The sequence below is a fragment of the Diorhabda sublineata genome, chromosome 1, assembly GCF_026230105.1.
Source record: "Diorhabda sublineata isolate icDioSubl1.1 chromosome 1, icDioSubl1.1, whole genome shotgun sequence".
NCBI classification, from domain to species: Eukaryota; Metazoa; Arthropoda; class Insecta; order Coleoptera; family Chrysomelidae; genus Diorhabda; species Diorhabda sublineata.
Genome location: NC_079474.1, coordinates 2,813,552 through 2,836,612, shown reverse-complemented (window position 1 = coordinate 2,836,612; position 23,061 = coordinate 2,813,552). Strand labels below are relative to the sequence as shown.

Here is a 23,061-nt window from a genome sequence, read left to right as displayed (position 1 = left end):
CCATGCAAATCGTTTCATTTATAAGTCTAATGTCAGTAATTAATCTGAAAAAGGAAGTTTCTATGTTGAAGTATAAACTCTTTCGAGGGCTCTTAAAGAAGCTTTACAGGGTGTTTAAATAATACTCTTTGTTTAACCGTTTGCCATAAAGAGATATTCTGAAGAAAATTATCATAAATTGTAAATCATTTATTGAAAATACTTACAGGAGGTAGTAAAACAACAAAAATTCAATTTTGGTATATTTAGATTGTACAGATTGTCCCTGCAAAAGTTTCGGATTGTTAGCCATTGGGTATGAGCCGCCCCTGTCCTTCAGATAGTAGTGTAGAATTATTTATTACGTCACTATATAAACGTATATAATCATCCATTGGAATTTCATAATGTTCTAATGGATAATTATGAAATTATACTTAAATATAAATTTTGATTTCTCAATTTGAAACCCATATAACTTACAAACGAGGAATCGTATGAGGATTTTTTTTATTTTCACGTCATCTACTCATTTTCGAAATTTTTTGTACAAAGTATATCTAAAATTAACAGCTGCGGGTTTTCGACAGTCCCGAAATTAATCGTTTTATTGTGATCGCTTTGTATAAAATTTATTTTGGGATGTCCATAAAACAGAAGATGATCATAGTTATGAAACAAATATCCAAACGCTAATTTCTTTAAAAATAATTGCTGATATATATTTCGTATTATGTTATACGAGGGACGTTCAAGAGTTTTGATTCAAATTTATTTTCAATTCGACTAAACAAAGTAATAAATTCATATTTGTTTTATTTTAAAAGCGTTGTTATTCAAAATATCGCAAATATTATTGAAAATAGTACCAATATTTACTTTTGAAAAGTACTTTCAATCCCTGCCAATCATAGATAAATTAATTAAATATGTTGACGATAGTTTCTTTAGTTATTTTTAACATTTCGAAATGGAAATTTATTTGTTCACGTAATATTGTCATAAAGCTAAATATAAAAACGAGAAAATGTGATAATCTACAATGGGTTCCATCAAATATTATATATACTTACAAATATTTACTTAATCACAAATTTTACCTTTCGAGAAACTTTAAATTTATCTTTAAAGTTACTAATGATAAGTTTCTTTATACAAAAATGTTTGTCAAACGTCAAATATCGGGAGAAATGTAGAAGAACTTCAAAAATACATGCCAAACGTCAAACATGTGTCAAACGTCAAAAATAAGTGACAGGTATCGGACGTTTTGAAAATATAGCTAAAGTTAAGAAACGAAATCGCTAATATTTATCTCAAAAACTGCCGTAATAAAATAACTTCCGGTTTTTAACGTATTTTTTTTCCAAATTAGAAACTTTTAACCGACATAATTTTGAGTAAAAACATAACATAGACGAAATCGACCTACTTAAAATCAACGTAAGCGCACCCAGGTGATTCAGCTTTTATAAAATCTTCACCCGAGGCCGAAATCGTAATAATGTTTAATAAGTGACCAATTATATTATCCGATCTCCTTTTTCCTTATCGGAACGTTTCGTTCTCTATCTCTCACACTATTACCAAGTGGCGCTACGGTAGCGTCAGCCCTAGGCGACGACATGCAAATTGGGCTTTACATTACGCCGACAGATTTGGCGATTTAGTAAAAATTTCGTACGGAAGCCACTGATTTGTGCCAGATAATTGAATTAGGTACTGAAATTCAGGGCCGGATCTTAAAATATTAACGCCTCCAGCAACAAACTGATTTGTCCTCCTTTTTTTATATTAAATCAATCCAATAATTACGCGTCTTTGAACAAGCAGACGATGTGTTTCGACGAGATGTTTGATTACAGCGAATCACTTGTTAAATATTATTTATAAGTAATTTGGGGGATATTTGGATCCCAAAATCACTAAAAATCTTTCAAAAATCTAATTTAATGAGGTATGTACATGCATCAATGGATTATCCACGGAGATGGCATTTTATATAATCATCTCCAATTCAAATACCAGTCACCAGTGGTTGGTAAGACACCCAAAAGGCTCATGTATACGAGGTCTGGCTATTAAATAACGAGACTGCGCGCCTAGAGGACGATCTAGACGGGTGGTGTGAAAACCAGCGCCCATGTCGCCCTGGGAACTGGTCAACAGTGACCAAAATCAACGAAATTGTGCGTGCAGATTTTCGAATGAGTATCAGGATGATTGTCGAAGCTGTAAACGTCGATAAATACAAACTTTACACGAGGAATTACACATGGCAAAAGTCTATACGAAGTTGGTGTCAAAAAATCTACTCCTAACCAAAAGTTCTTGCGTAAAAGATGCTCAGATTTCCTTGAAAAGTTAGAAAAAGATCTGCTTTTGAACGGACCCGATTTAAATGGATGGAAGTGGTAAATTAGAAGCTCCTGAAGGTCCTCACCAAAGAAGACTTCCAGCACTGCTTCGATCAATGAAAAAAACGTATGGAGAGGTGTGTGGGGAGGGGCTGGGAGTATATTGAAGGGGAGCATCCGGATGTATAATAATTTTTCGTAACCAGTCTCGTTATTTAATAGCTAGACCACGTATAACCTTCTTTATCTTGAGATCTGACTTCTCAAAGAAATGATTACGGCAAGAACGGGCTCTGCACTCGCTGTGGTGGTTTTCCAAATCCTAGTCTAGTGAAAGAATCAACTTGTGTCAAAATTCTGTCGATGATATCGATGATTCAAGCTTGGTTCTATTCCTCGCGATCCACATTTGATTCGGAGGTTGTTTTGACACAGTTGAGTTGCAATCACATAATGACCAAGCAGCTGGAGAAGCTCTAATTTTCAAGATATCCCCTGTAAAAAAAAAGGTTTACTTTTACTGGGTTTCAACTAAGTTGACTGACAATCACAAAACTCGCCGAATTAGTGCAGCTTTGGAGTTTCTTAACCGTTATAATATTGATGAAGAAGATTTCTCGAAACCCATTGTTACAGGTGATGAGATGTGGATTGTATACGACACGTTCCAAAAGAAATGACAATCATAACAATGGATGCAAGCAATTCCTCTAAAGAGAACCTCAAGAACCGTAAGATTGTCAAGAGGTGTGTTGCTTGTGGAGAGCTTACTTAGTGAGGGCAAAACAAACGAAGAGGCATGGTTTTGGAATTGCTCTGATTCACAAGAATCGACTCCTTCGGCATTTTCGACCTTATACCCAGAGATTTTCATCTTGTCCCTGAACTGAAGCTGTTACTTGGAGGAAGACGCTTCCAAAACATTCACTAGTGTTTTCTGTAGATTAAAAAAATAAACAACCCTCGTAGTTCAAACGGAACGAGTTAGTTCGTGATTTGGGGTTGTCAAAGTAATAAGTCAAATATTTCTGTTTGGTCTGGACCGATTATTTCGTTTGCTAGTTCTCCAGATATTGTTCCTGTGATGTGATTATGTTGAGGGACGTTCTGAAGAATTGATCTGCGAAGAAAACTTTTCTGCTAATGGTAGAAACGTCCAATGGGATTTGTTCAACAAATATATGACACAAGAAGCAGTATAAATTTTTAATTTTGATTACCAACTCATTAAAAAGTAATTAAGTTGGGCCGGGATCTTATGATAGCGAATAAAAAAATTTGTCGGTGCTCACTGCTTTTTTCAAAAAATACTTCGAGTTCTATATATAGCAGAGGGAAAAAATAAGCAAATAAAAAGTGTAATGTGAAACTAATTCATTATGTTTCACAATTACTATAGGCTTTGTCCTGAGCTAGAGGCTGGGTTCAACCGGTTGTGAGCAATCAATTAAAAAGAACTTGCTTATTTATGCAAACTCTTCCTTACAACCATTAGCGGTACAAATATTTTTAAGCAAAGGAAAATTTATTCGTGGTAAATATATAAAATAGTGTTTTGGTTCTAATACGCCATCTATATTATAGATAGGTAATAGCTTTAAATGACAAAAAGATCTGTTGGATTCCTTTTTGTTTCAACTCTTCATACAGATCCAGGACTTTAATCAGATAACTTCAACTCATAGTTATGATTCAAAACACAATATTTTTTAAATTGACATTATGATATATGATATGTCAAATGTCAAATGTCAAAAATAAGTTTTAGGCATCAAAAATCGATATAACATATGAAAAATAAACTAAAATGTATGTTAAACATCATTATGATTTATTAAAATTCGGCAAGAAATAAGTGACAAACACTAATTTATTTCAAACGTCAAAAATTTACGTCAATTGTCAAGAATGTATGTTAAACGTAAGAAATAAGTAGCACAGTAAGCGGATAACAAACATCAATGAGAACTATAAAATTTCAAATTGATATGTCATATTTCAAAAATAAGTGACGTGCATCAATAGTGAAGAAAATTTGGTTATTAATTACATTAAAATGTATGTTGGACGTCAACAATTAAAGTCCAACGACAAAAATGTGTGTCGAGCGTCAAAGATCCGAAAAAAAATGTAGAAAAATTGGTGACAAACTTCAAAAATACATGTCAAACGCCAAAAATGTGTTCCAAACATTAAAAATGTGTGTCAAATGTCAAAAATTTGGTCAGGCGTCAAAAATCAATGAGAAATATGAATTATTTGGCAATGGTACGTATAAAATGTATGTCAAGCACCAAAAAATTATTATTATATATTAAAAACCGGTAAGAAATGTGAAAAATTCTTGAGAAACTTCATTAATGTGTGTCAAACGTCAAAAATATACATTAATTGTCAAACATTTGAGTCAAGCGTCAAAAATAATTGTCAGATAATAAAAGTCCGGAAAAACTGTAAAAATATTTATGACAAACTGCAGACATATGTTTCAAACGTCAAAAATGTATGTCAAACGTCCAAAATGTATGTCAAACGTCAAAAATGTATGTCAAACGTCCAAAATGTATGTCAAACGTCCAAAATAAGTGTCAAACATCAAAAATCAATAAGAAATATGAATTATTTGGTAATGGCACAAATAAAATGTATGTCAAGCACCAAAAAATTATTATTATATATTAAAAACCGGTAAGAAATGTGAAAAATTGTTGAGAAACTTCATTAGTGTGAGTCAAACGTCAAAAATACACATCAATTGTCAAACATTTGAGTCAAGCGTCAAAAATAATTGTCAAATAATAAAAGTCAGGAAAAACTGTGAAAATATTTATGACAAACTGCAGACATATGTTTCAAACGTCAAAAATGTATGTCAAACGTCCAAAATAACTGTCAAGCATCAAAAATCAATAAGAAATATGAATTATTTGGTAATGGCACGAATAAAATGTATGTCAAGCACCAAAAAATTATTATTATATATTAAAAATCGGTGAGAAATGTGAAAAATTGTTGAGAAACTTCATTAATGTGTGTCAAACGTCAAAAATATACATCAATTGTCAAACATTTGAGTCAAACGTCAAAAATAATTATCAGATAATAAAAGTCCGGAAAAACTGTGAAAATATTTATGACAAACTGCAGAAATATGTTTCAAACATCAAAAATGTATGTCAAACGTCCAAAATAACTGTCAAGCATCAAAAATCAATAAGAAATATGAATTATTTGGTAATGGCACGAATAAAATGTATGTCAAGCACCAAAAAATTATTATTATATATTAAAAATCGGTGAGAAATGTGAAAAATTGTTGAGAAACTTCATTAATGTGTGTCAAACGTCAAAAATATACATCAATTGTCAAACATTTGAGTCAAACGTCAAAAATAATTATCAGATAATAAAAGTCCGGAAAAACTGTGAAAATATTTATGACAAACTGCAGAAATATGTTTCAAACATCAAAAATGTATGTCAAACGTCCAAAATAACTGTCAAGCATCAAAAATCAAAAAGAAATATGAATTATTTGGTAATGACATGAATAACATGTATGTCAAGCACCAAAAAATTATTATTATATATTAAAAATCGGTGAGAAATGTGAAAAATTGTTGAGAAACTTCATTAATGTGTGTCAAACGTCAAAAATATACATCAATTGTCAAACATTTGAGTCAAACGTCAAAAATAATTATCAGATAATAAAAGTCCGGAAAAACTGTGAAAATATTTATGACAAACTGCAGAAATATGTTTCAAACATCAAAAATGTATGTCAAACGTCCAAAATAACTGTCAAGCATCAAAAATCAAAAAGAAATATGAATTATTTGGTAATGACATGAATAACATGTATGTCAAGCACCAAAAAATTATTATTATATATTAAAAATCGGTGAGAAATGTGAAAAATTGTTGAGAAACTTCATTAATGTGTGTCAAACGTCAAAAATATACATCAATTGTCAAACATTTGAGTCAAACGTCAAAAATAATTATCAGATAATAAAAGTCAGGAAAAACTGTAAAGATATTTATGACAAACTGCAGACATATGTTTCAAACGTCAAAAATGTATGTCAAACGTCCAAAATGTATGTCAAACGTCCAAAATAAGTGTAAAACATTATTATTATATATTAAAAATGGGTAAGAAATATGAAAAATTGTTGAGAAACTTCATTAATGTGTGTCAAACGTCAAAAATATACATCAATTGTCAACAATGTATGTCAAACGTCCAAAATAAGAATCATTATCATGGTGGAACACTAAACCTTTCAGATTTGACAATTCTGGCCGTTTTTCTTTGATTTCTTCATCTAGTTTCGATAATTGTTGACAGTAAACATCATAATTGATCGTTTTGTTCCTTGGAAGCAGTTAAGAAACACCAAACTCCCTCCCACCAAACTGACAGCACGAGCTTTTTCCGTTGTTCAATCAGCCGAAAATTTAACTTATCAACAAAATATTTTGTGTCAAAACTATTGGGACATACGTTAAATTACAAATTTGTACGTCACTGAAAAAATGTAAGAACGGGATCTAGTAGTTCGATTTCGGGGAAGCGTCTCTATACGGCGCGAGAAACGCCGAGATTAAGCCATTTGCTTGGTTTTGTTCATCTTGCACGAGCTTCTTCGTTTCCAACTCTTTTACACGATTGCGAGATTAACCTGAGAAATCGCGACAAGGAAGATCAACATGTCCTCGACTAGTTTTTATAAGACAAACATAACAATTACCGAGAAGTAAATTCATCGGAAAATGCGATCGGATCGCAGATCTATCAGTTATGGTCGATTTCGAGTCGTAAAAATCCCGATTCATACTATTTGTATAATCTAAATGTATACCGGTTGTATTATATAAAAGTATTTCAATATTTGATTTATAGAAACAGTATTTTTAGTGGCATAAGTGGTATAAATGATATCGTGATGACTGAATGGGTTTCAGAGGGTCAGATTGTCAACCAGACTTACTATTTGTCAGTTTTGGCCACACGAATTCGTAAAAAACTACACTATTTGTAAGAATATTTCACAAAATTCCAAACATCCGTCCTGTCCTGAGAGTTCGCGAACAAGAACTTCGAATTGCCTCCTCATCCACCGTATAGACCAGATCTGGAACGATGCATGAAACGTGAGTCAATCACTTCACACTCGAAACAAAAGAAGAATCAAAAAAATGGACTGAAAAGGGAGAATCGGATCCAGAGATGGCAAAGACCGTTCCATCTGCAGGAAAGATCGCGGCGTCGGTTTTTTGGGACGCGCAATTTTGATGGATGGATCTATGGAACGTTTGATCTAAGAAATCAAGCAAAATCGGCTCGTAACGCTTATTTCTGGTCTTCCAGATTTTGTGACTTTCCTCACGCTTTGAATTTTGCTTTATCTTTTTACTATCCTTTCTGTATCTCTTTGATGGCTTTCATAACTTTATCTTAACTCAGTTTAGTCAGTATAGAAATATTAAAACACTCGTACCAATTTATAAATATTTAATTCAAATTATTTCGAACATAAATTCGATTAAAGGTAAGTCGAGGTCTGTTTGCAAATATCCACTTGTAGTCTTTTCGTTTTTAATCTGAAATCTGTTCGAAATTTGAATACGAGTTTGGTACATGCAAATGAACATCTTTCTTCTTCTGAATGTGTTGTATATTTTCGAAACGTTTTGTATGCAGATTTAGTATTACCATCATCACGGTTCTACCATAATATTTTCGATATTACTGGTGCGAATCCATTGTCAGTAAAAGGAATAGAAGACAATGGAAGGTGTTGACGTCGTGGTGGTGGATTCACTTTACGTATTTTAAATTCTAATATTGGGCTTGAAATATTTGAATATATGCTTCTATAAATCGTTTATTTTTCTTTATTATATCTGTATTTCATAATACAATGCAAAAACACTTGCTAAGGTAGGTCGAGGTTTGAGCGGCAAGACTTTTAGTACTTCGACGATCAGTTAATAATAAAAAAAATATAGTAAGAACAAAAATGTTCATGTCTTTACCAACTATAAACCAATGTCATGATCTTCCCGTAGTTGTCACATCAGTAGAGGATGGAACGGTTGGAAAAGACGTTCAAGTGTTCAATCCATGGAGCTTTATCGCTTCTGGCGGGAAAAATTTACTTCTTATCGCGTTTTTATGGCGTCATAACAGTCCGTTGGCGGGAAAAATTTACTTAATTAATAAATCGCGTCGCCGGTTGGCGGGAAAAATTCTTATCGCGTCACAACAGTCCGTTGGCGGGAAAAATTTACTTAATTAATAAATCGCGTCGCCGGTTGGCGGGAAAAATTCTTATCGCGTCACAACAGTCCGTTGGCGGGAAAAATTTACTTAATTAATAAATCGCGTCGCCGGTTGGCGGGAAAACCCCCGGTTTACGTGGCGGAGGATTATAGAAGAGTCGTCGGGGTGCTGGGGAAAAATATACGGTGCATATCGTAGCTTCTGTCGGAGATTTGTAGAAGAATAATCGTCGAGGAAGGCGGAGTACATAATATATCGAAAATAGGCATGTTTCGAGTCACGTGACCGTCCATTTATTGAAAGACGTTGTTGATTGTCATTTGAGAGGCCGAAAATACGTCGATGTTTCCCTATCTTCAATAAGACACACCTAGTTCGACAAAGCCTATACTATAAAAAGAATAAAATACTCAATTCGAAGCACCCGCCAAAATTCTCTCTATCTCTCTCACAAAACGAATGAAATTACTTGAAATTTGACGTATTTTTTCCCGCCAATCGACTGTTATGATGTGATAAGAATGTTTACCGCCAAACAGCGACGTGATAACGATCCGCCCATCGATAGGCGGATTGACCATCCTCTACTCACGTCCTACCACGAAAAAACTGTCCGAATAATCAAATTTACGTTAGTAACGAAGATTTTGAGATCGAATTGAAGATATGTAGTTGTATAGTATAGGTATACAAACTGACAATCCAATTTTTTGAATAAACGTCTCAAGATCAGGTTTTAGTATCTTGTTTGTGTTTCGTCTGCGAAGAGACCCATTGTAGACGGTAGTGATGGTGGGCTGGGGTTAATTTGGGGCTAGAATCTGGCCTTTTTCGCTCAATTGACTTGAGGTCAGCTACCATAAGTCTTCAATCGACTGTCAAGCCTTTCGTAGCAACTCAACGCGTTTCTATGATCTCTTGTTGGACTTGAAGACCAGTGAGGGCTGATTTCCCACCAATGAGCTGATAATGAACCAGCAGACTGGCCACATCTCGCTAACTCTGGCCTTGAGCAGCTTTATCACGCATTTTCTGGTGGAGGTCTTGTTTGTTGTTAACGAAGATGTGTATCGGTTGACTTTAGATGGCAAACTGATAGTGGTTGATCAGATAGATAACGTGACCAACCACTGTTATATCTGGAGCAATTGCTTTAGCAGTGACAGTTTATAATTATGAATGAATGAATGATAATAAGTTAATGTTTATATTATTCAATAATTTTAAAAGAAAATTTCAAAACTGCAATTGAACATTCCTTGTAAATTTATTATATTGAACTGAATAAATATCGTGCCAAATTTTGAAAGCAGATTTCTTTGATTGGTATTAATAGCGGATTTTTCTAAAAGAAAACCTGTCGATAGACATGATTGTACCAGTGTGGTCCGTACTACTGATTTATTGCGAGATAAAACGTGTATCTGCTATTACTTAATGATTATAGATAATAGAATGTGTACAATTGCGAAATTACGTTTTACTACCAGGGACGTAACGAATATTTTCACTCGAAACAATCAATTGCGATCATTTCATGACTAGAAATTCATTCATTTTACGTTAAATCGTGAATTGGGAAGTGACATTGTTGAATGCTCTCTCCAAATCCAGGAAACTATATTTTAGCATCTTTTTTCGAGTTCTTAAGTCAACTATAATGTTTCCAATTCTAATTTTGTGATGAAAATTAATAAATTTCGTTTCATTTGTGACAGTTTCAGTGTAAAACTCCAATCGTTGTTCTGGTGGAATTTGCTGCAGTTGCTTCACTGATTAATTATTGCCGACCATGTCTAGTATGTCGTTGAAATTAATAATGCATACTTTAATTAATATTCTATACGCAAACAAATTAAATTAATTGAGTTTTGCTTTTCAAAAACAGTTTAATTATAAAAACAATAATTAAAACAGTATCTCGTTTATCTGGTTGGGTTTAGAGCGTTCGGTACCATTGGGATTACTTTAATCAAATAAAAGCAGAAAAGAGGAAATTTCCTCGATGTAACATTATATAAAAAAAAAAACAATAACAATATATTATATGAACAACAAAACGAACAAGGAAAAAATATCGTTGAATACGATGTTTATCGTGATGTGATTGTGACGCCGTTCACGTAGGACAAACATCACAATATTTGAAAAATAGATTAAGAAGTCATCAACATATAATTCAGAAGTTTTACTCTGGATTATAAGTTGTTCGCCAAATTAAAACGTTATTGAGTAAAAGATATTCATACCAAAAATGATTTAGATTTCTAGTTATAAACAAAAAAAAAATGCATGATAATCTTTTCCTGCTTACTTTTTAGTAACTATAAAGTTGGAGATAATGCGTAGGATGGATTTAAATGAGTAGAGCTTGGTTGCAACATTCCATCATTTTAAAACTTGCTTTTAGAGCGTTCAGAAACTTTTCTGTTAACGTGGCGGAATGGATTGCGCAAAATATCGATTATTTCTGATTGTAACTGGGACAACAAACACATGTTTTGTAATAAGTCGCTATGAGCACTTGGTTAACATTAACAGTCAATTAGACTTCATTAGACTGGTTCGCACGAATGGAAATTCTGATAATAATCTTATTATTGGCGCTAGATGGCGTTATCTGTAAATGTAAAGTTAATATTACTAATAATTACATAAACCATGTAATAAAACTAACAATTAATAACTTAGATAACTAATTAGTGCCGCCCTAGGTGTTGGAAATGTCGTCCATCATTTTCTTTACATAAAATCAGTTTCTGACGGCTGGATAGGACAGTAATTTCGATTCCTGCCATTTGATGGTTTAATTGGGGTCTCTTATTCGGCCCCACCAATAAAAATCTCAGCTAGTTAGGTCTGGATAAACTTCCACGTCCTTTTGATGACGCCATCTATTGGTACTAATAGGATTATTATGAGAACGGTTTAAATTACTGCAGGTAAGACAATATATAAACTTTCCGTCCAGAATAAGGGTTTCTTGAGTACATTTTTGTAAATATTTTCCCCCTGGAACTGTGATATAATCCATTACTAAGATATAGACAACATCCGTTGTTACTTGCCCACCCGATTTACGTCCTACATACTAAATTACATCAGTTTGAATATATTTTGAGGACATGATAAATTCAGAAGGTGTGTGATCGTTTGAAATCAAGATGGATGCTTCCTATAGGAAAATTTCCTCACCCCGATCATTTCCAAGATACCAGTGGTGACTGAAATTGACTTTTTAGTAGATTTCAGTTAGAAATTCTGTGATTTTCGTGTTTAAAATTAATTTATTTCGTATCAAAACTTTTTTCAAGACGTTTTATCGAATGGGCCGAGGAAATTTTGTTATAGGAAAGATCCCTCCAAGTTTCGTAGGAGAAATCGCCTCCCGAATCGTCGTATGGATTTAGAAACATCCTGTATAATAAAGAGTATTCGAATAAAACGTTTGGACATAGAATTTTTTGGTTAATTGTATCGGGATGAGATTATATTTTCCATTGAATATATTCCGTGTATATTTTAAGAAAACTGATAATAAAATGTTTACCACTTTCTTCTATATATAACATTGTTTTCCATTTCAACAGATCTCTAATAAATCCGTCCGAAAAAGGTATATCGCAAATATTTTCAGAAGCATTAGTTTAATTACTTTAATCTACCATATAAAGTGTTTAGTGACATAGTTTCAAGTTCATAGTTGTGATACTGTTCCCGAAAAGATGATTCTCGATCTCAAAAAATATGTGTTTTATAACAAAGGTGACATATTTCAATATGTCGCGAGTATTGCAGGTAAATAATTATTTTTCCGCGTCTTTACACCGTCTAAACTTTCCTATAAAAAAATTGATTTGGATTGTAACATTCCATTCGACTTGTTACATTCCGAATATTCCTTCGTTCACGTATTGTGGCACAGTAGTCACTTCGGATTTATTATTTTTGTTTTAAGCAAATTTTATATTAAGTTTCCGCGTAAATTCGTATTTTCTATTTATTTGGGAAACATAACGAATAGAATAGAACAGATTCCTGTCTGATTTTATTTCAAAAAACTATAAATTCGGCTTTTTTTGTACGTTAGAGCAGAAGCACCTTTTTTATTCAGATCTATTCTACCTACTCGTTTTTTCTCCGTAATTTCCAGCTGTAGAGCTGCGGAAAAAATATAAAGTGAGGAAGGAAACAGGAACGCAGTTGGATGGATAGATGAATACAAAATTTGTTAAAAACAAAAGGAAATCAATAACGATAACTGGAGTACAATGATAAAAAATCAAGGAATAACTTACCAGGGAATATAATGAATAAAATTACCACAAATTTACTAAAATTTAAAACTGGTTTTATTTTAAAAAGAGATAAATTCGGTTTTTTTTTTGTATATTAGAGCCGAAGTCCCTTTTTTATTCAAATCTATTCTACCTACTCGTTTTTTCTCCGTAATTTCCAGCTGTAGAACTGCGGAAAAAATATAAAGTGAGGAAGGAAACAGGAACGCAGTTGGATGGATAGATGAATACAAAATTTGTTAAAAACAAAAGGAAATCAATAACGATAACTGGAGTACAATGATAAAAAATCAAGGAATAACTTACCAGGGAATATAATGAATAAAATTACCACAAATTTACTAAAATTTAAAACTGGTTTTATTTTAAAAAGAGATAAATTCGGTTTTTTTTTGTATATTAGAGCCGAAGTCCCTTTTTTATTCAAATCTATTCTACCTACTCGTTTTTTCTCCGTAATTTCCAGCTGTAGAACTGCGGAAAAAATATAAAGTGAGGAAGGAAACAGGAACGCAGTTGGATGGATAGATGAATACAAAATTTGTTAAAAACAAAAGGAAATCAATAACGATAACTGGAGTACAATGATAAAAAATCAAGGAATAACTTACCAGGGAATATAATGAATAAAATTACCACAAATTTACTAAAATTTAAAACTGGTTTTATTTTAAAAAGAGATAAATTCGGTTTTTTTTTGTATATTAGAGCCGAAGTCCCTTTTTTATTCAAATCTATTCTACCTACTCGTTTTTTCTCCGTAATTTCCAGCTGTAGAACTGCGGAAAAAATATAAAGTGAGGAAGGAAACAGGAACGCAGTTGGATGGATAGATGAATACAAAATTTGTTAAAAACAAAAGGAAATCAATAACGATAACTGGAGTACAATGATAAAAAAATCAAGGAAAATCTTACCGGGGAATATAATGAATAAAATCACCACAAATTTACGAAAATTCAATACTGGTTTTATTTTAGAAAGAGATAAATTCGGTTTTTTTTTGTATATTAGAGCCGAAGTCCCGTTTTTATTCAAATCTATTCTACCTACTCGTTTTTTCTCCGTAATTTCCAGCTGTAGAACTGCGGAAAAAAAATAAAGTGAGGAAGGAAACAGGAACACAGTTGGATGGATAGATGAATACAAAATTTGTTAAAAACAAAAGGAAATCAATAACGATAACTGGAGTACAATGATAAAAAAATCAAGGAAAATCTTACCGGGGAATATAATGAATAAAATCACCACAAATTTACTAAAATTTAATACTGGTTTTATTTTAAAAAGAGATAAATTCGGTTTTTTTTTGTATATTAGAGCCGAAGTCCCTTTTTTATTCAAATCTATTCTACCTACTCGTTTTTTCTCCGTAATTTCCAGCTGTAGAACTGCGGAAAAAATATAAAGTGAGGAAGGAAACAGGAACGCAGTTGGATGGATAGATGAATACAAAATTTGTTAAAAACAAAAGGAAATCAATAACGATAACTGGAGTACAATGATAAAAAAATCAAGGAAAATCTTACCGGGGAATATAATGAATAAAATCACCACAAATTTACTAAAATTTACTTTGATTTAAAGTGTAGGTAGATAGAGGACGATTTAGCATACACTCTGAGGTTTTTATTTCCCGAATGAAGTGGGAGGTCGACTACTGCGCCACAATACGTGAACAAAGAAATATTCAAAATGTTTGTAGAAAAAACAAGCCGAATTTTATGTTACAGGATCATAAATCGTGTTAAATTCAAGAAGATAACTTCAGAAATTTGAAATTTGTACCGTAGGCGTAGAAACTTTCGTTGTCAATTTGATTTTGAATGTATTTCTATTGTGATTTTTGTGAAATTTTGATAAATCATATCAAAAATATGACTGGAACTAATTATATAATAACATTAGGCTTTACTAAATGAAATATTCTCTTCTTGTTAATCCCTCCACGACGTTTCTATTAAAAACCAGATTGGGATGAACCCAGTTGCAGTATTTTGCGAAAAACGCTTCTAAAAGAACGTGTAAATAGCTGGTGCATTGTTTTGGTGGATAATCCTTCCATAAATCCATTTCACGTTCATATTTATTAATCATCATCTTTGGTGATGCAGAATACTTCCATGGATATCACAAATTTAGGTTTTCGGCGGATGAAATGCATTCAAGCATAGATTGTTAGACTCCTCTTACCAACAACGACCCCAGCCTCTTCTTCCAAACGCCAACTTGAAACTTTTTACACGTTCTGTGTTGTCCTTTCATGGTGTGCTGAACGTCGGCCATCTGGCGTTTGCCGGAGCTGCTTCCCAACCTTCAGAATATATTTTTTGTTTCAAATTTTTCCAAAAACATTCAATATGACTCAGTTAAGGAACGTTAGGAGAATTCTAAGGCATCACAAGCTCTGCTCAACTCTACAAAAGCACCCACAACGTCCTCTGCATAATGAGCAGTTGCCATATCTAATCAAAATACGAAATTTTCTTTACTCAAGAAGTCGTGTGACTAACAAAAAAAACAATCTTTCCAACCCTTTCTAAGGATTCAATTTCATCAACTTCTTCTTTATTTGAGCTGAATTTCGTACCGGCGAGCTTCTTTTGAGACCTGCGAATAGCCAGTAGTTACTAGGGAGCCAGATCTGGACTATACGGTGGATGAGGAAGCAATTCTTTCAAGTTAATCATCTTTGCCATCGGCATATGAATCGGTGCATTGTCTTGGTGAAACAGAAAATACTGAAGCCAAAATCTGAAAGTTTCGGACCGTTGCATTCCACTCAGATGACGATTGTTTTGATTCCGGAGTGAAGTGATGGATCCATGTTTCATCCATTATCACGATCACAAAAACATTATCACAAAACGTTCACCATCATCGATGATTGTGCGACCACGTTTAAATTCATGGTTCTCTTCGATAGATCAGAGCCCAGATAACACTTTTGAAGCCATCGCTGAGCTTGTACACTATTTTTGTTCATCAAGAAGTTTGGAATCCGATGTTTTGAAAATAACAAAAGTAGCTTCACTTAAATGGCCGTCATTTTTTTCGTACTAATCGAAATGTCACGAAATTTGACACATAGTTTTTAGAAAGTTGGTACTTCGTAAACGTCATATCGATTTGACATTAACAACGCCATCTGCGTGTCGATCAGACGACTTATTGAGTGATGTAATATCGTCAACCATATCATTGAACTTTTTTGATTGTTTTTTTAATATGATTCAATAAAAATATAATATAAATCTGTCAATTTTGTGTCACGAAATGATAATGGTCTAAATCAGCTTTACTTCCATTATAAGCACTTATATTATTTCAGGAGCTTTTTCCATCATGAGTTCGGGTGTGAACCTCGGCTGGACCTCGCCTTATTTACCAATATTAACGAGGGACGATTCGCCGATACCAACAACTAGCGAACAAGGTTCCTGGTGTGCTATAGCTCCATTGCTAGGTTCTCCTTTCGGAGCATTATCGGCGATGTATTTATCAGATATATTAGGAAGGAAAATAACGACGCTGCTGATGGCGCCGATTGTAGCGATTTGTTTTGTATTGATAGCGTTTTCGAAAAACATTTGGGAACTAACGGCGTATAGGTTCATAATAGGAGCGACGGAAGGTGCTTCCTACACAGCCCTACCGATGTATATTGGAGAAATATCGGATCCGAAGATTAGGGGGTTTCTTACAGCTACTATAGCGATATTTGCGATCAGCGGCACATTATTAATAAACGTAATAGGATCATTTATGGGCATATTTACGTCTAGTATAATTTGCGCTGGTATTCCACTAATACATTTCATAATATTTGCTTTTATGCCCGAATCTCCTTATTATTATATAAAGAAAAATAATCATTTGGCAGCGAAACAATCTCTGGAGATATTTAGGGGTAAAGCTGATGTTGTTAAAGAGATGGAGAATTTACGGAGAGCCGTTACTAGACAAGAGAGATCGACGAAAACTGGTATTATCGATATATTTAATGTGGCTAGTACGAGAAAAGCGTGTTATATCTTCTTAATATTGAATCTTACTAATAAATTCAGCGGTAAGAACCCTTGTTTGTTCTATACGGAAACGATTTTCACGGAATCGGGTAGTAGTATTAACCCTACGTTATCAGTTATTATTTACTGCAGCGTAGAACTAATAGCTGTTGTTATATCCACTTATTTCATCGTTGATACGATAGGTAAAAGAAAATTGATGATAACTTCTACTGCCGGTTGTGCTTTATCAGTATTTTGTCTCGGTATGTTTTTCTATTTAAAAGATTTTCATATCGGTGTAGTAGAAAACGTCGATTGGTTACCAATAACGGCACTTGTACTATACAACATTTTCTTCAGCGTAGGATTGTCCTTCGGCCCGGTATCAATTTTGAGCGAATTATTTCCTACTAACGTTAAAGCTAAAGCTTTGGGTATAGCCGATACTTTTTCGGTGCTGATGGGTTCTTTGGTATCGAAATTATTCCAAATCACCATGGACGAATTCGGTAGTATGTCCGTACCGTTTTTGTTTTTCGCTGTTTGTTGTACAATCGGTCTCTTTTTCATCATCAAATATTTTCCCGAAACCAAAGGTAAAACTTTGGAGGAGATCCAGCAATATTTGATTGGAGAAAACAATACTTCTTTGGAAATGGCAAATTGTAACAGGATGTGATTCAATCGAACAAATTGATGAGACTGAATTGAGAAAAATTATTTTTCTCGAATATCACCTAACATTGAAGGTTATATTTTCGCCTGGAAAATTTTTATCTCTAGATAAAGCTTCGTTGCTATTTGCACAATTGAACATGACAAATACTTATCTTATTTTTGTACAAATATTGTCTATATATATTATATTCATAATCCGTGAGATCAAAAGTCACTAACCTCACTTTTATATCGACTATATAATTGTTTATAACTAGTATAGTTACAATCTAAAATGTAATTTTCTATTAGCTATCATGTTATAATAAAAATTTTCATTTTTTTCTTAGTTTTTGTTCCCGATATAATAATTGTAAAACCACCCTTCCAAATGTAAAGATAAGAGCTAGACAATGGGTTCCAGGACACACCAAAATAGAAATAAATTAAGCTTCCTTTCATAGGTCCTGAATCCTTCTATGGTATCAACTACAGAAAACCGCTATAACCAGAGTAGATCAGGAACTATCCACAATAGAAAATTTTTTCTTCCCGATATAATAATTGTAAAACCACTCTTCCAAATGTTCAGATAAGAGCTAGACAATGGGTTCCAGGACACACCAAAATAGAAATAAATTAAGCTTCCTTTCATAGGTCCTGAATCCTTCTATGGTATCAGCTACAGAAAACCGCTATAACCAGAGTAGATCAGGAACTATCCACAATAGAAAATTTTTTCTTCCCGATATAATAATTGTAAAACCACCCTTCCACATGTTCAGATATGAGCTAGACAATGGGTTCCAGGACACACCAGAATAGAAATAAATTAAGCTTCCTTTCATAGGTCCTGAATCCTTCTATGGTATCAGCTACAGAAAACCGCTATAACCAGAGTAGATCAGGAACTATCCACAATAGAAAATTTTTTCTTCCCGATATAATAATTGTAAAACCACCCTTCCAAATGTTCAGATATGGGCTAGACAATGGGTTCCAGGACACACCAAAATAGAAATAAATTAAGCTTCCTTTCATAGTTTCTGAATCCTTCTATGGTATCAGCTACAGAAAACCGCTATAACCAGAGTAGATCAGGAACTATCCACAATAGAAAATTTTTTCTTCCCGATATAATAATTGTAAAACCACCCTTCCAAATGTTCAGATATGGGCTAGACAATGGGTTCCAGGACACACCAAAATAGAAATAAATTAAGCTTCCTTTCATAGGTCCTGAATCCTTCTATGGTATCAGCTACAGAAAACCGCTATAACCAGAGTAGATCAGGAACTATCCACAATAGAAAATATCTCATCCCAAACTTTTTAAAAGGAGTAGGATTAACAACTCAGATATTAAAACTGTATCACAGCAATAAATAGGGACAGAATAGATGATTTGGACCGCGAAGTATATGATACCAAACATACAAATTTGATGTTAGGAAACAGGTGGCCAGATCTGTTGGATACGATGAGCTATCAACCAATTTGTAATTGCAATTCGTGTTTTTCTAATCAAATTGTACATGATAGTTTGCACACCTCAAAGGCGATTGCTTAATGCTGATTTAAAGTTCGGATTTAAAATTCATTGTTGGGAAATCATCGAATACAATCCATATCAAGTTTCACAAGGTATTGAAATGGAATTTTTGACAAAAATTAGAGAAAATTTTGCAAAAATTGTGATTGTGATTCAATTATAATTATGATATGCATCAATTTGCAAACTTAGGAGCTCATTTGAATCAACCAAAAGGACTGAATGATAAAAATAAAACTTGAGTCGTCCAATATGATCCAGAAACCCGAAAACATAGTAAGTTGTACGTTAAAGAAGATGGATATCATCAATCAACAGCAACTAAAGCTTTCTACGAGGACGTTTCCAAAAGGATCTGTACTAGGATTATGCGTTGCGACAGGGGTGGATTCTTCACCACGACATTTACTAGCACATTCGTCGTTAAGAGCTCAATAAATATATTTCTGGAATCTAAGTAAGATTTTAACATCGGTAGACTTCCAAATTTGCTTCAGGAAGCTAAAGAGAATTCCAGGGTGGTTATTGTGGAGGTATGACCATTTATAGGGTATACACAACGTTTATAAACAAATTCTAAACACGTAATTTACGAATCTTCTAAACCGACCAAGAACCGTACGCGGCTAAGTGCTACTACATCTGATAGATATTAGATTCTTTACTTAGAACGATTTATTCCGAAAGGAAATATAAAATCTGATGATATGGTTAAAGACTATTGGAGAAAATGAAATTCATGAAACCCACCCGACGTATTTTATTTATAAACAGCGTATATCAAAACTAATTTACTATACTTCAACCTGTTTCGGTGTTGTTTATGAAAATTACATCTCATGTTGGAAATTTGTCACATTTATGATTAATATATTATATTTTCAATATTCTCGCAACGCGAATAATCACAAAAAGACACCGAAGAAGTCAAAACTTTGATTATGTGCATGAATGATGCATTAGCGTGTTTCAGAATCAGTAACAAATATCTATATGTCCTGACAAGCATTGAATTACATCTTATTTGAATAAATCTATGTAATTTATCTTCTGGTGAAATTTATTTTAATAGTTATATGGAATAAACTCGATAAATAAAAATGTACGACAAATTGTGAGTAATTTTCATTTTTTTTTTTATATTGAATATCGAAATGAACCAATAATAATGTATACCGGACGTCCTAAGGAAACTAGTTTACGGGGATGATCCCAGAAGTTTCTGGTACAACACAATAATTTTGGAAATATAAAAATATCTTTATTGTAGCTCAAAACTCAGCGATGTTCAATAAGTTCGATTCAAACTATGAATAATCCTAAGTGCATCCCAAAAAACCGACGCCTCCAAATGGAACCGTCTTTGGAGCCGGTTCTACTACTTATTTTGTTTCTGGTGATATCTGATGTTCAAACTAAGTCTGCATTACCAGTCGACGATCATCCAATACCACTTTTTGGATTTTCTACAACATTTCCGGAGTCGTCACCTCATTTGGTCGACCACTACGAACCTGGTCCTCGCAGGTCCCACCGCCTCGCTTAAACTCTGCTATCCAAAAGATTTTACTATTGATAAAGAAGGAGCGGTCTCAACCAGAGTAGAATCTAGTTCAATTTTTATATTGGCGTGTGCTAAAGCCTTTCAAATAAAAGTAAACAACGTGGCGTCTTCAAATTTCAAAAATATGTTGTATAGATTGTGTACTATATGCTCTAGGTCATTCCGGGCACTTCCGGAACCATCCTAGTATATATCGAGGTACAGAACCGGACTAATATATTTCATTTGAATCTATACAGAAAGTAGAGAACGGATTCTTCATACTAGATTCATTTCAAGCGTTGATGGAATGATGAAAAACTCTTGGAAGAATGATTTAAATCCTTGGGGGTAACCCCATTAAGATTGAAACGGTCTTATTTACAAATGAAGACATCTCATGAAGGAACGCGATTAAACTGAGTTTTTAAATCAAATTTACACAATTTGATTTTTATGGTTACAAAAATTCAGATTGTATTCAAATTTTTTTTGTGTCACTCTGTATTTTCGTTATTATGAGCTGTGACATGAAAGAGAACCCACGCTGTTATGTCTATCAGCGCCATCTCATGGGTCAACGGCCGTTCTTTCTAGAAAATGTCTTACGGACTTGAGTCGAGTGAATTTTATATTATAGAACAAAAATTTTATTCACTATTTGGAATGTTTTTTTTTTCATAAACGATGCTGCGAAGTTTAAAATAAAATAACTAACATTGTAAAAAGTTTTCGAAATATAAAAATTCCCTTGGACGTTTTATAATATAAAAAAAAAACAAATTATAAACTTTTTTACATTATAGAAAATAAACTAGTTGCTCTATCCCCTATCCAACTAATAATTATGGTAATATTCATCTTTCTCTTCGACCTTAACGACTTGAGATCGTCTTAAACTGATAGGGGAGAGTTGGGTAAATAAATATTTAAATATCTACTTTTTCCAAGAGAAAAAAGCGACATTTTCTTCTAGACTTCTTCAAACATATTTTAATATGTTTTTTGTTGTATTAGCGACATCCGTGAAAGAAAACAAAACTCATACAGAATGATTATTATACGTATTAAACTCACGAAGCACTTTCTTGCTTAGTTTGTCTAGAACAAAGTAACCCAGAGATCACCACGTGGATGTGACTGATCATTGAACTCCTCCACGTCCAACTATGTCAAATTCCCTTTTAATTTCAAAAACTGCCATCAAAGTTTGTGACTTCAGCTTTGGTTTTCTCTTCTGTGAGCCCACTTACAGACGAAGAAGCCTCAGTTACAAGCTTAATTCATCGTTTCACTGCTTGTGTGACAAAGAAATTTTTACTCGGATTGCTTATTGAAGATCTATAATACGGCGAAAAGCTGTTGGGTTACCGTTAAGTTTTGCCAATAGATCATCACTCGCGTTAAAGTTAATTGCTGGTATTTAGAAAGTTTCGGCACTTGAATGAGTTTCTTGCTTTCAATATTTTTCGCCTCCCAGTTTCCTGGAATCTACTTCCATTCATCGAAGCAGTACTGGAAGTCTTCTTTGGTGAAGGCCTTTAGGAGTTCTGCCGTTTTTGCTTTAGCGCTTCCATCGATTCAAATCGGGTCCCCTTCAAAGCAGATCTTTTTCTAACCCTTCAAGGAAATCTGAGCAGACCCGTTGACGCAATGGCATTTGGTCAGGAATCAGATTTTTTGGCACCTACATCGCACAGACTTTTGACATGTGTAATTGACAACGTGGTTTGTAATTGACAATTTGGTTGCTTTTGGTCACTGTTTCCAGAGTTGAAACAGTCACTTGGGTGCTGGTCATCTTCAGTGCTTCCTCGGTTCTTACTAAAGCGCTTACACCACTCAAAAACACGCGTACGAGATAGAGAATTGTCCCAATAGATCTGTTGCATCAATTTATAGAGCTTAGTCGTAGTTTTTTTTCAATTCGAATGGTTTTCGGCACGAGAAAAAGACACTTTCTTTTTAAACCCGCGCGCAGTCTCGTTATTTAATAACCAGACCTCGTATTTGTTGTTTTTAAGGACGTGGTTTGGGTGATAAATCTATCCAACTATCTGATTTTAGATGCTTGGCTATTCAAAAAGCAAAAACTGCACCGAAAGAAAATAATTTTCCCGAAAAAATGATAAACAACATTCGAGAAAAGTATAAACACACACTACAATCATTTAAAAAACAAAACAGAAAATTCAAAACGTAAAACTTTTTCCTTACCATATGTACAAAGATTTTCCCAACAATTATCGAATTATTTCGATAAATACACCAAAAAACAAAGGAATTAATATTATACATCAAGTGCCTTGTACTAATTGTGATGCTGTTTACATAGGGCAGACATCCAAGTATTTGAAAAATAGACTGAGAGAT

At 33.5% G+C, this 23,061-nt stretch overlaps 1 protein-coding gene and 1 long non-coding RNA gene across 2 annotated transcripts in view; one reads left to right on the top strand and one right to left on the bottom strand.

The window, feature by feature from the left end:
- Window positions 1-1,910: 1,910 nt before the first annotated feature.
- The window catches only part of LOC130444609 (uncharacterized), a 47,395-nt gene continuing 26,244 nt past the window's right edge, over window positions 1,911-23,061 (bottom strand). Inside the window, exon 2 of the long non-coding RNA XR_008909978.1 lies at window positions 1,911-2,831. This is a non-coding gene — a long non-coding RNA (uncharacterized LOC130444609). The remainder of the gene's footprint in view (window positions 2,832-23,061) is intronic.
- Window positions 12,218-18,768, top strand: LOC130444601 (facilitated trehalose transporter Tret1-like). The gene is made up of 2 exons (XM_056779834.1): window positions 12,218-12,426; window positions 16,258-18,768. The coding sequence occupies exons 1-2, from the start codon at window positions 12,354-12,356 to the stop codon at window positions 17,613-17,615; spliced, it is 1,431 nt and encodes a 476-aa protein (XP_056635812.1). The 5' UTR covers window positions 12,218-12,353; the 3' UTR covers window positions 17,616-18,768.